Here is a 12,033-nt window from a genome sequence, read left to right as displayed (position 1 = left end):
TCCAGCAAAAGGGAATTATTTCTGTAATTGGACCAGTTCTGAGTCTTTTACATACCTTGAAATTCCTTGAAAAAGAATTACTGGTCCTGCACAGCTTATAATGTGAAAAAGAATATAGCAACAAAGACCTTACTTGGGGGTGGGGGGGGGGAAGATTAACTCTGAAAAAGATGGTGGGAGGCGGCAGGCTTGAAGGAGCAAACTAGAATGTAGGTTTTGAGAGCTGTTGCAGAATGTGGGATCAAAAGAAAAATCTCTGTTTTCAGGAAAATCATAAAGCATTGTAAGATACGTAGTTACCATATTATGTACAATAAATGTGTGGGGAGGTTTGTGCTTTGAATAGAATAAGAATTGGATGACCAACCATAAATGCAGTGCATGATTTCTTGAGGTTTAGATTTCAGATTGGGATTGTTAATGGGCCTCATGGGTCCATGAGCCAAGGCCCTCAGGTTTTGGTCCTCAGTGGCAATCATGGAGATGCAAGCTCACTCTGATTTTTTTTTTTACATATGTTGAATCCCTAGTGATTTAAAATAGGAGAGAGCCCTGCACATCTCTCTGCTTTCTCAAGATTATAACCACATTTTTTACTATACCCCTGAATTTGTCAATAGTGAGAATTTTGCAGTTGCGCCAGGGGACACTATACACTAAGTTCCAAACATATGTATTGGTTTCTTTTCTGGGGGGTTGTTTGGAAGTTGATGTGTATGTAGGTTGAACCAGCCAGCCCTTGCCCTTTTAGCTCTATTGACGCCGGCACAAAAGTGCCACAAAGGATGCACTACGCCTGCACAAAAGTGCCAGTGTAGCCATCTGTAGCTCAAATGTCTATAATTCAAGGAGCCGGTGTATCAGTCTCCTATAACATCTTCATTGTTTAAGCCAGGACAGTCCGATTCAGAGTTAAGATGGTCAAGTGCTTGCGCTTGCGCCAGAAACAAACTTGGTTCTTTCTCCTTGTTTGGTATTGGTAGCTTCTTTAGTTCAGTGTATCATAATACAGGCGTACCTTGCACTTTCATCTGGTTAGGGAGCAGAGCACTGATGAAAGTAAAAAATGGATTGATGTCAGCAACCTTTTTGTTTAAAGGGGCTGGATGTTTGACATTGCTGAGCACCCAGAAGTGGCCTGCACAGAGCTCGACTTGGGAGACAGAGCCTCCCGGCCAGTTTGCCACGCACTGGATGGGGAATGGCAGAGCCACCTGCCCAGGCTCATGACATCTCTGTACCAACCACGACAACTGGGGTGGGAGGCTTTGCCTGTCAAACTTTGCACAGGCTGAAGACGAAAGTGGTATGTGGCAGAAGACTTTGCGTGCCAAGCCTCAGCTGGCTGAAGACAAAAGAGGAAAGTGATGAAAATCAAAATACAATTTGCAAGGACTTGCTTTTACTGAAACATTGTTTGAAATTGTCAAATTCAAAATGAACATGAAGATGATTTGGAAATGGGGCATAAAAAGACTAACTCTGAGTTTTCAGAAATGGAATATAGGTGATGGCTTCGCATGTGTCTCAGTCTTCTCAAAACTAGCGTTGTACTTTCTGGGTTATACACTGTGGTCTTGTGCAGCTACTAATGACAAAGCAGTGCTCCACGAAACCTTAAGCTAATGAACTATCATCTTGCCAAGTGCTTTTTGACACATTAAATGTCAGTGTCTGTCTGGGGTTAGTGCTGGCATGCTGGTCATTTGGCCAATGAAACAGTGCCAGAAATTCTGTGCTGTCAAGAATGCTTCTGTGTAGGCTGGCAGCTTTTCTTTTCTTTTTCATTTTGTTGTGGTGAGCGAGAGCGAGGGCAAATCTAGCAGCATAGCAAAGCCATTTCCCACTGCCCCCCTGCTGGAACTATGGGGAAGACATTTAAATTCTCAGGTTTTTGAGGAACTAGATGTACAAATTCCCTGCACTTGAACTGTACTGCTGTAACTCCTCCAGTATATCTTCTTGCTACCCTGAGGTCTTAAAGAGACATTTGTATTCTGCTGTTGCTGGGCTTGCATGCTTCTCCTTCTCATACCTTCTCTTAAAGAGACATTGTCATTTATTACTGTAAAGCAGTGATTCCCAAACTTGGCCATGGCTCCCCAGAGAGCTGCAGAAACCAGCTAGGGATGCTGTGGAATCCTCATGAAAATCTTTCGGACCTATACAACGTATAGGATTGTAGCTCTAATGGGGAGTTATGGCCAATGGACCAGTAGGTCAAGGGAGCTGCCAGTCAAAAAAGTTTGGAAACCACTGCAGTACAAGTACGCTTTGCGTACCAATGTTCCAACCAACAATGGACTGCATATGACGTCTGTTGTTGGTTTACTGTACAGTAGCTGAAAACTCCATACCTTTGTGTTGGTGGTTTGTTATTACGAGGCCCCAGCAGCCTCTCCCAGATTGTGCTGGGCCTCCACAAGCCTTAGAATGACCCTCAGAAACTCTGGAATTTAGTTCCAGAGCAGAGATCCTTCTTTGGGAACAGCATTGGTGTTTTTTTCGAGAATTTGACCCCCTTCCTAGTGTTTTTGTTTGTCCAAATGTGGAAAAACTTCAGTGAAGAAAACTTATCCTGGAACAAGTACGCTGAGCTTTCCACTGCCTGGGCAACAGGGAGTGAAACTGCTGACTGATCTTAGGCATGCTTTTGTCTCCTCTCCATTCTCTCACCCCATCATTTTCCAAAGTGGTTTTTAACATGCATTTCCTCAGCTGTCATGATCAACTTGTTGACTGGAAACATTCTTCTAAACTTGTGCTGCAGCAAATAAATAGAGTTCTGGGTAAAGAGAAATAATTATTACTCTGGAATTAACGCTTTGGGCAGCAGCATGATGAGTAAGGAGCAAGAGATTTACAAGGCTACAGCATGTTAGTAAAGTTGTTTGTTCTCTGATCACAGTTATAGCAGGGAGAACCACTTATAGCACTAAATATGAAATAAATCAAACAAAAGATTCATGTTGTAAAAAAAAGCTAAAGCTTTCTCTCTCAGAGGCCTGTGGCTCGATCCCAAGCCATGGTGACTTGATGGATGAACGACCTGTAGGAAGATTGATCATGTGCAAGACTAGAGAGGTCCGTGATCATTGTTGTGATCGCGCTGAGCCATCGGGTTGTTGGTCTTCCTTTTGGTCTTGTTCCTTCTGTTCTTCCAACCATGATGTCCTTCTCTAGTGTTCGTTCCCTCTGAATGATGTTTCCAAAGTAGGCAAGTCGTAGCTTGGTGATTCTTTATTCGAGTGTCATGTCCATTAAAGCTTTACCTATCTGATATCTTTCAAGTGGAAAAATCTTCTGTATGCTAAATATATTTTTGTGTGGCAGTTTGTGTGAAGATTATTTGGTGAATGACATGTTGTGAATAATAGAGAATTGTCCCATCTTCTTATGATGTGTTCCTGAGTTTTGGAGCAAATTGAAATAGTCATAACTAGTGTAGTGTGCCAGATTCAGACAGGGAAGACCTTTGATTCACATCCCCTTCTGGGTGCAAAGCTCATTGGGTTGCTTTGGATAAGTCACTGCACTTTGGGACATGCCGGCCATTCTGCCACCCTCTCTACCCCCAATCTGGAAGTAATTGTGGTGATATGATGGCTTCCAGCATGGTTGGAGTGATGCTGCCCGCTTTGCAGCCAGTCTTGGTGTAGTCACTCAGAGTTGGAGTGATGCTGCCTACTTCTTGAAGTGGTAGAGGCATTCGCCTGTGGGGAGACTGGCTGTGGCAGCTGTGACCAGTCTCAGCACGGTTGCTCAGAGTGATGCCTCCTGTTTCGTCTGAGGTGGGCAGCATTGCTCCAACTCTGAGCAGGCCGCAAGGGGGGCAGGGCCATGGCAGGGGCAGGATTGCCATCTCACACAAAGTGCCACCCTGGGTCCTGTGGCCCTTAAGACTCCCCCCTCAGCTACACAAGTGGGCCTTGGCCTAATCTACTTCACAGAACTTCTGTGAGCATCAGCAACATGTGCTGTTACATAAGGCTGGATCTCCAGTGTTGAACTCCACCCGCATACCCACCAAGTCCCATTGTCACAGCATCATTCCTTTACCTCTACTTTGATGGCTGGGGGCAGGGATGGATAGTGCACCTTAAATGCCATATTTTCCCCATAGGCTTCTGGTTGCCGTGCCCTGTGGTGTAGTCTACCTGTGGAGTTGGAAAAAACTGAACCTGTCTGCCCTTTTTTCTTCATTTCTCTTTCATTAACCCATTTCTGCTCAGCCCACAGATGTACACATCTGTTCTCTGTTGCGTATATGCAATGTTGAGCAGACATGGCTTAATTTCTATTAGCAATCACAATATTACAGTGGTGTCTGATGCCTAATCACCTCCCTCGACTTCATTTCATCTGCCATGTCTGCTTTGCCATTGTGTCAAGCTGTTATTTCTGCTGCTTGCTCTTACGCACCACTACTGGTTTTCCTGACATGACCCATGTGTTTTTCTAACCACCTTTCCCGTGTTCATTAGGTGTCCTGAGGGTAGAAGCAAAGCAACAATTTCTTTAGCTGTTCACATGTCTTCTAATCTTTGCACGTTGTGTATCTGAATTTGTATGTCTTGCAATTTCAGAAGTAATAACATCTCAGCATGGATTTCAGTTGAGATGGTTAAGAATAATGTAAATTTGCTTGCCCCACCAATTTGAGAGAGAAGGTTAGAAAAAGAAAAGATGTTTGTTAAAAGTGAGAGAACCCACAGTTTAGGCAGAAATAGGTAGGAAAGGAAAAATATATATATATATATCTTTAGTAACTGCGTGTTAACGCTAGTCGAATAATCTTCTGAAAAACCATATAATTGCAAAAACAATCAGTCTTTATATAGCCCAAGCGTGGAAGTGTTAACATAAGGATATCAAGATCAGTCTGTGGAAGCCTGTTGCTGTTTATGATTTTGTCAGTGCTCAAAAAGTTATGAAAAATATTGTGAAATGTTGTAATGCTGTGAAATTAAGTTACTGTAGATACTCGAGTATAAGTTGATCTCACAGCTAAGTCAAGGGCAGGTTTTGAGCCAAAATAGGAATTTGCTATGTCGCATAAGTTGGGGGCGGGGCGGGCTTAAAACATAGGGGACTGTCTGACTATAACTTTGTCTGATTTTTAACCAAGACCAGATCTTGAAAAATAACTTATTACTAATTGTTACCTAAAAACTGTACAGTCTCTAATTTATTAAGAATTTAGGAGAAGATCATAAGATACATTTTTTTTCATTAACTTTTTTAGTTCTGTTCTTCAGAACCTTTTTGTAAACAGTATCAGAGTAGGTGCTCTGTAAACAACTTACCTGTAGAACCATTAATCAAATTCTTCTTTAAGGTGCCTGGTGTATTAAGCCAGATGCTCAACATATAACATACAACATATAACAGATAACTGGAAGAGTGCAATTCAGTTTGCAGCAGAGAGATAAACAACAAGGACTGAGGGTGAGGAAGTACAGCTGCACATAGTTGCAACCTGATTTACTCAGAAGTAGACCCATTGCTTTCCTTGGATGTTATTCTTAAGTGAAGGTGCACTGAATCATAACCCGGAACTTTGTTTAGATGGAAATGAGGATTATATCTGGTGTTTAAAAACGAGACCTCTGCCAAACATCTGCAAAATGGAACAAGGGTGCAGAAGGGTCGGACATGATCCTGCCAAAGAGAACGATGCTTGCTTGATTTAAATGGAAGTGTTGAGCCCTTCCTCTCAGGAGGGAGGAGTGAAAGGGTTTTATTTGGCTGCAGCTTGTAGGTACTAATGCCCTGGAGATTAATAGCCTTTAATTATCTCTGCTTTGTCCTCTTGCTCTCCTCTGGGCTTCTCCTGGCTGCCTGAGCAGCCCTAACCCGAGTGACCTGCAGATAAGTGGAAGAGATGATATATACTTGATTTATTGGCAGAAATTTCTTGTCTTAGGCGAGTATCTATGGTAATTTAAACCCACAGGTAACTTACACCCACAGTGTTTGAGACTTCTCAATTTTTTAGAAAATTGTAGTATCAGTGTATTGTATAGTGTTTTTTTTCTTTCTTGAAAGGCATCAGCTTATTAATTACTTTATAATTGATCTAAGAACTGGAATTGCCATAACCTAATAGCCATATGTGTTCTTTTCCAGGTACAGATCCTGAGCAGGATGCTGCTATCAAACTCTCCCAAGAACGAGCTGACATTGTTTCCAAGTATGACAGAGTAAGTTTCTGTAGTGTTCAAACAGCCCTGCAATTTGCTATTCTGATCTCCTGGAGTGGGTTAGTTAGCAGTTGTCTCAAGTAAGTAAAGCAGTGGTTCTCGGATATTTAGCACCGGGACCCACTTTTTAGAATGAAAATCTGTCAGGACCCACTGGAAGTGATGTCATGACTAGAAGTGACATCATCAAGCAGAACAATTTTTAACAATCCTAGGCTGCAATGCTACCCATACTTACCCAGGAGTAAGTTCCATTGACTGTCATTGTTAAAAGAATATACATACTAGCTTGTTAAAAGTACAAGTCTGTAACATTTCCCCAAATGCAGTCACATGCCATGGTAGCATCAAGTCTAATAAATTAAAAATAAAATATTGAAATGAATGGGGACCCACCTGAAATTGGCTGACAACCCACCTAGTGGGTCCTGACCCACAGTTTGAGAAACACTAAAGTAGAGGGTTGGCAACTGTATGTGCCTTATCCTCCTCCCTTAAGCCATTCCCAGACAATTTTTGCCAGACTTAGTAGAGCTACACTGTAAAAGCTGCTGCAATGTATTTTCCCAGCTGGTTGTTGCACCTGTGTTCATGTTTGCTTGACCAGAAGAAAGGGAGTGAGAGAGATGCTAGCCTCATTCTATTACCAGACAGGAAATAAGATCTAAATTACTGCCAAGTGCTTTCTCTGCTACCAGAGAAGTTAGAAGGAGGCATAAGTAGCTTTTGATAAGAATACAAGATTCTCTTGATAGATCACAGTAGAGATCTGTCTAGTACAGTATTCTGCCTTCAGTGGTGTTCAGGCACCTCTTAAAAAATCTCAGAGTGTTTTTGTGGTTGTAGTCATTTGCTGTCTTCATCTAGTATATAATGGCCTGGTTATGTGACATGTTAGAATTCTATTAATTTGCTTAGTACGATTTCCAGTATTTGTTTTTAGCTGAACCTGAGAGAACTAATTACCAAGAGGCCTAGGAATAAGAGAAGCAATTGTGGTAGCAGTTAATGATGCCTAGATGGTAGAAAAATTATGGTGTAAATGCACACAGGAGTGGTTTGGGAATAATAATAATAATAATAATACAGGTATTTCTATACCGCCTTTCTTGGTCCTCAGATTTCTCCTTAGACTTTATTCAAGGCGGTTTACATAGGCAGGCAATTTTTAAATCCCCGTAGGGATTTTTTTTTTTACAATTTGAAAGAAGGTTTCTATCTTTCAAGAAACCACAACATTCAGATGTTTCTTTCTTGATCTGGTCGAACATTCTGGCCCCCATCCTCCCACGCTCAGAGCAGATGGAATAGCTCGGCTCAGCTTGTCAGCTGCTTCAAGGTCGCACAGTGCCGGTGGCCTCGAACTGGCGACCTTCGGATGTTATCTTCAGGCAAATGGAGGCTCAACCCTCTAGACCAGACCTCCTGCCCTAGTATGTATGGGCTGCCATTGCAGGGTGAACTTGGGGGAAGGAAGCAAAAAGTTGACTGCATACCTGGAACTTTCTCATTGTATTTCTTTGGATAACAACCATATTGTGCAGTACAAATAAGGAATTTATTTCCAGTTTGTAATGTCCAGATCTGTTCATTATATTTTAATACTTGTTGTACCATAAATAATGAAAGTGTTCTTGATTTTTGTAGGGACGAGAAGGTGCACAGATTGAACCCTGGGAAGATGCAGACTACCTTCTGTACAAAGTTACTGATAGATTTGGTTTCCTACAGTAAGTTACATAACTGGGTGAGGGAGTAAGATTAAACATTTGTTGCTTACATCGTTGACTTTCATTTTTGTATGCCTGCTGGAGCAAAGTATTGGTTGTTTATTTTAGTAGAATTGCTTTGAGACTAGAATTCCAATTGGTGAACAAAATGTGCTTTTCAGCTATTTATATTCTCCACTCCTCTTACTCTATTATTTGAAATTGATCTGTGGTTACTAATAGAAAACTATTGGACTCTGCTTTGCCTGTGTGTAAAATAACAATCAGTTGTCTGGTGCATCTTAACCCAGTTCAGGTTAGAGAAAAATTTAAAAGTATATTCCTAAAATGTAAACTGTGAAGCCCATGCCTTGGGCATACCTCCTCTTTTTCTTCTAATGGAAAAATTTATTTTATTAATATAGTGCAGTCATACATTAGTACACTGAATCCCAAATTTTTTCAACTGGTAGCTCCCTTGACCTAGGGCCATTGGTGACAGCTCCCCATTAGGGCCACAATACTGTACATTGTATAGGGTGACATGTTTTTCATGGGATTCTGCGGCTCCCCTGGCTGGTTTCCGTGGTTCCCCAGTACTGCAGTAGTATATTTATTTGTTCTGTCCATTGGGCATAGCAGTCAAAAGTGGAAAGCATTCCTTCCCTTTCCTAAGGGCTGAATCCTATTCAACTTTTTAGCGCTGTTGCAGCCGCAGTGCAGCCACGAGGTAAGGAAGCAAATGTTCCCTTACCTTGAGGGGGCCTCCACAACTGTCTCCCCCACTGCAGGATGTAGCGCAGGCCCTGTTGGCATGGCTGCATCATTGTTGGAAAGTTGTATAGGAGTGGGCTCTAAATCACAGACCTGGGACAGATGTGAAGTTTTAAAGCTAGTTAGAGAATTGGGAGCATGCGAACAGGTTTGCATGCTCCTTTTCTCCCATACTTTTGTCTTTTGCTTTAAAACAACACTGTGGTTTGCATAAAATTATGTCTGCATTGGTGCTAACCCTTCTTGATGATAAACAGATTCCCCTAGAGGTTGCAAACCCCCTTCAAAGCCAGGTTCTGAGCTCTGTTTACAGGGATAGTACTGTTTATCATCAGCTATGGTGAATTCAAATGAGATGATACATCAAAGTTAAGCAAAACATGGGTCTGAAAACAAAATTTGTGGGGGAATGAGAAGGTAAAATGTGAACCCATGGCATTATATCCATTTTCTAATCATTTATTTTTCTTAAGCAATTAGGAATACTGTGCCTACAGAATACAACACATGTGTTAAACATGCATCAATTTAAGGATATCAGTTAACATAAGTACAGATACAAATGTATTAATTGAATTCCAGGTCAGAAATTAAGTGTTGCTCTACCACTGAGCTACATGGCCTCTTTCCACTGTATTTGCTTGTATAACTGCCATAATCAGCTAAATTACTGCTTTGTTCTAGTTTTAATTGTGGAGTTGACAATGAAGAACGTTTTTGTTAGTAATTTCCCAAAGGCCAAACAGATAATTTTGCATTGAAGTTCCATAGAGAAGGATGTCTATACTGTGATGCTTAATGTGTATGAGCCTTGTTCATGTTTCAGGCTATGCAGAAAATGAGCTGTACAGACTGAGACAGAAGTCCCAGAAGTAGTCATGTGAAGCTGTCGTTAAGTTGTTCATTTTTCAACAAAGACTATAGCCAGAGCAAAGGTGCTGAATGTTGTCAGTGCTTCAGTGGTTGCTTCAACCTAGCTGGTGTTTTACAAAAGTTAGCTTCATGCATATCCAACTGTTAAAAGAAAGCAACTAAGTGTTCTTGTTTTTTTTAAATAAGCACCTGCTTTAAATAAAGCAGCAAGGGAGGAAGAGCTCTATCCAATCTGTAGGAAATCATGTGAATCAGAAAGATGTGCATCTCTGCATGGGAGCGGGGATAAACATCTCTTGATGCGTGGCACCATGGCAGATATAGGTGTAAGATCAGAAAACAGCGATTCCGGTCCTTCTCTCTTCCTCCCACGTCACTTCGGTTGAATGTCCAAAGCCACCTACGCTCAACCAGCATGTACATCTTGTTCGTTAAAATACCAGGAAGCATTCAGGGTTAAAGCCCAAGGCTAAACTGTTTGTTTTTTTAAGAAGCAGCTGAGGTATGTTTTCAGTAATTGCATAGTACTACTTGCTTTATACATTAATCTTCATCTCCTTGGTAACTAAGTTGAAGGTGAAGAATTGCTGCCTAGTGCTTTAGTTTTTCAAGCCTGTCACTAACAGCAGGAACCTTTTGTTTGTGTCTCTCAGGATAGGCCTGCTCCAACTGCAATCCCTGGAGCTTTATATTCATTGTGGTTGCTTATAGTCTTGTCTTGCAGCACCCCTCTGTGGGTATTTGATGCTTTGGCTTTTTGAAGAGGGGTGTTGGCAGTTGCAGAGAGGAGTTTTGGTTCTGGATTTTGGTTTTCTTGATGCTACTTTTTGTTTTGCTGTGTTTGTGTGTGTTGTGTTTATCTTTTTTGATGCTTTATACTGTTTTAACTTGTTTTAATCTAGTTTGGGATGCCTAAGGGCAAAAAGCAGCATAGAATGTATTTATAATAAATTAGTGATGCAGCTTCTCTTATCAAGCATATGTCCTTCCTGGAGGTCCCCTTGGATGTCCATTGGTACAACATTTTGTCTCTTTAGTAATTTTTTTTTTGAGAGAAGGCAAAGCAGTGTGCTGCTTGAAAGGTCAGAGACAGCACAACTTGAAGAGTTGGGTGCATTGCTGCAAGGAAGCTAGGTCTTCATTAGTAGGTCACTTGAGATATTAGGCGGGTTCTACACAGTAGCATTTTCTGTGTGTTTGAAACTTGTTAATTGCTGCATGTGGTGACTGTACGAACTTTTAAAGTATGTAATGCCTTTTCTCGGAGAAACCACATTTTGTTTCTGTATAAGTCACAGATCTGCATGTGCCTCTTTAACAGAAGGAATAAACGAAGTCCTGAGCAGGGACTCTTGCAGAGATTCAACAGGCAGACTCCTCTGAGAACAGGTAATTTTGCTGCAGGAGTGGCTGTGATCTGATCAGATCCAATGAAGACTCTTGGCAAAATTACTGAACCCCAGCTGAGGCTGATAAGGAAGAGATAAAGCCAGAACAATTAATCTTGCAAAGACCTAATGGTAAGCTTCCTTGTTTGGATAGGTTCTTTTGACTTACAAGGGCCTTTAACTGTTTAATGCAGTGGTCCCCAAACCTTTTAGCACCGGGACCCACTTTTTAAAACAAGACTCTTATCTGGACCCACCTAGGTTTACCAGATTTTTAAAAAAGATCTAGAACTCTTTGCAGGGTAATGAGCTGAGCACTTAGCAGGTAGTTATCTTAGCAGGTAGTTACCTGAATTAGTTATCTGATCTTTTCAGCAGCCTTGGGTGATCTACCAAAAATCAGGATATGATCCACCAGTAGGTCCTGACCCACCGTTTGGGGACCACTGATTTAATGCATTTCTCATAGCATTTTAGTGTGACCCATTTATACTATGGGAAATAATGGACTGAAGAAGAGATACCACTTCCTTGTCCTATAATAAAGTTGACTATAAAACTACTGAGAATCTCCCATCGGAAAGAAAATTGTAGTTCTTTGCTCTTTTATTTAAAAAAGTTTTAGTATTTGAGATGTTTAGTTGTATCTAACTGGCCTTTGGGATATTATAAATTATTAAAATTTAATTTTAGAATAGTGCTGATTTTGGATGTGCTGATGGTCTCGGCAAGGCAAAGGACCTATCCAAACTAGGTGTGTCTTAATTTCAAAATTGACCCATAATACAGTGTTAGAGCCAGGTCTCTTAAGTGGGTCAGATATCTTGGCTATTAAAAAGCAGAAATCCATTATGCTAATACTGTGTTAGAGTTGCAAAGTTAAGCACCATAAGTCAGGAAACACTAAATTAGACACAGGGCAGCCAGCTGCCTTCTGCTTCATGTAATATTCTGTTTAATGATCTTTACATCAGCATTTTCCATTGCTCAGATTAGTTTTTGCTCAAATTAGTTAAATTTCCAGAACAGTTAATGGGAGTAGCATAGCAGCTAATACACTGAGCTGCAAATTCGAACTTCCCTAGT

At 41.1% G+C, this 12,033-nt stretch overlaps 1 protein-coding gene across 5 annotated transcripts in view; it reads left to right on the top strand.

Moving 5' to 3' along the window:
* USP6NL (USP6 N-terminal like) overlaps positions 1-12,033 on the top strand; it is a 182,269-nt gene that overhangs the window by 66,669 nt on the left and 103,567 nt on the right. For all 5 annotated transcript variants that reach the window (XM_066634374.1, XM_066634371.1, XM_066634373.1 and 2 more), the window contains 2 exons: positions 6,130-6,203; positions 7,851-7,933. In XM_066634374.1, the coding sequence (XP_066490471.1) occupies positions 6,130-6,203; positions 7,851-7,933 (157 nt within the window). The remainder of the gene's footprint in view (positions 1-6,129; positions 6,204-7,850; positions 7,934-12,033) is intronic.

This window comes from Tiliqua scincoides, chromosome 7, assembly GCF_035046505.1.
Source record: "Tiliqua scincoides isolate rTilSci1 chromosome 7, rTilSci1.hap2, whole genome shotgun sequence".
Taxonomy (NCBI): domain Eukaryota; kingdom Metazoa; phylum Chordata; class Lepidosauria; order Squamata; family Scincidae; genus Tiliqua; species Tiliqua scincoides.
This window is presented reverse-complemented; position numbering and strand designations above follow the sequence as displayed.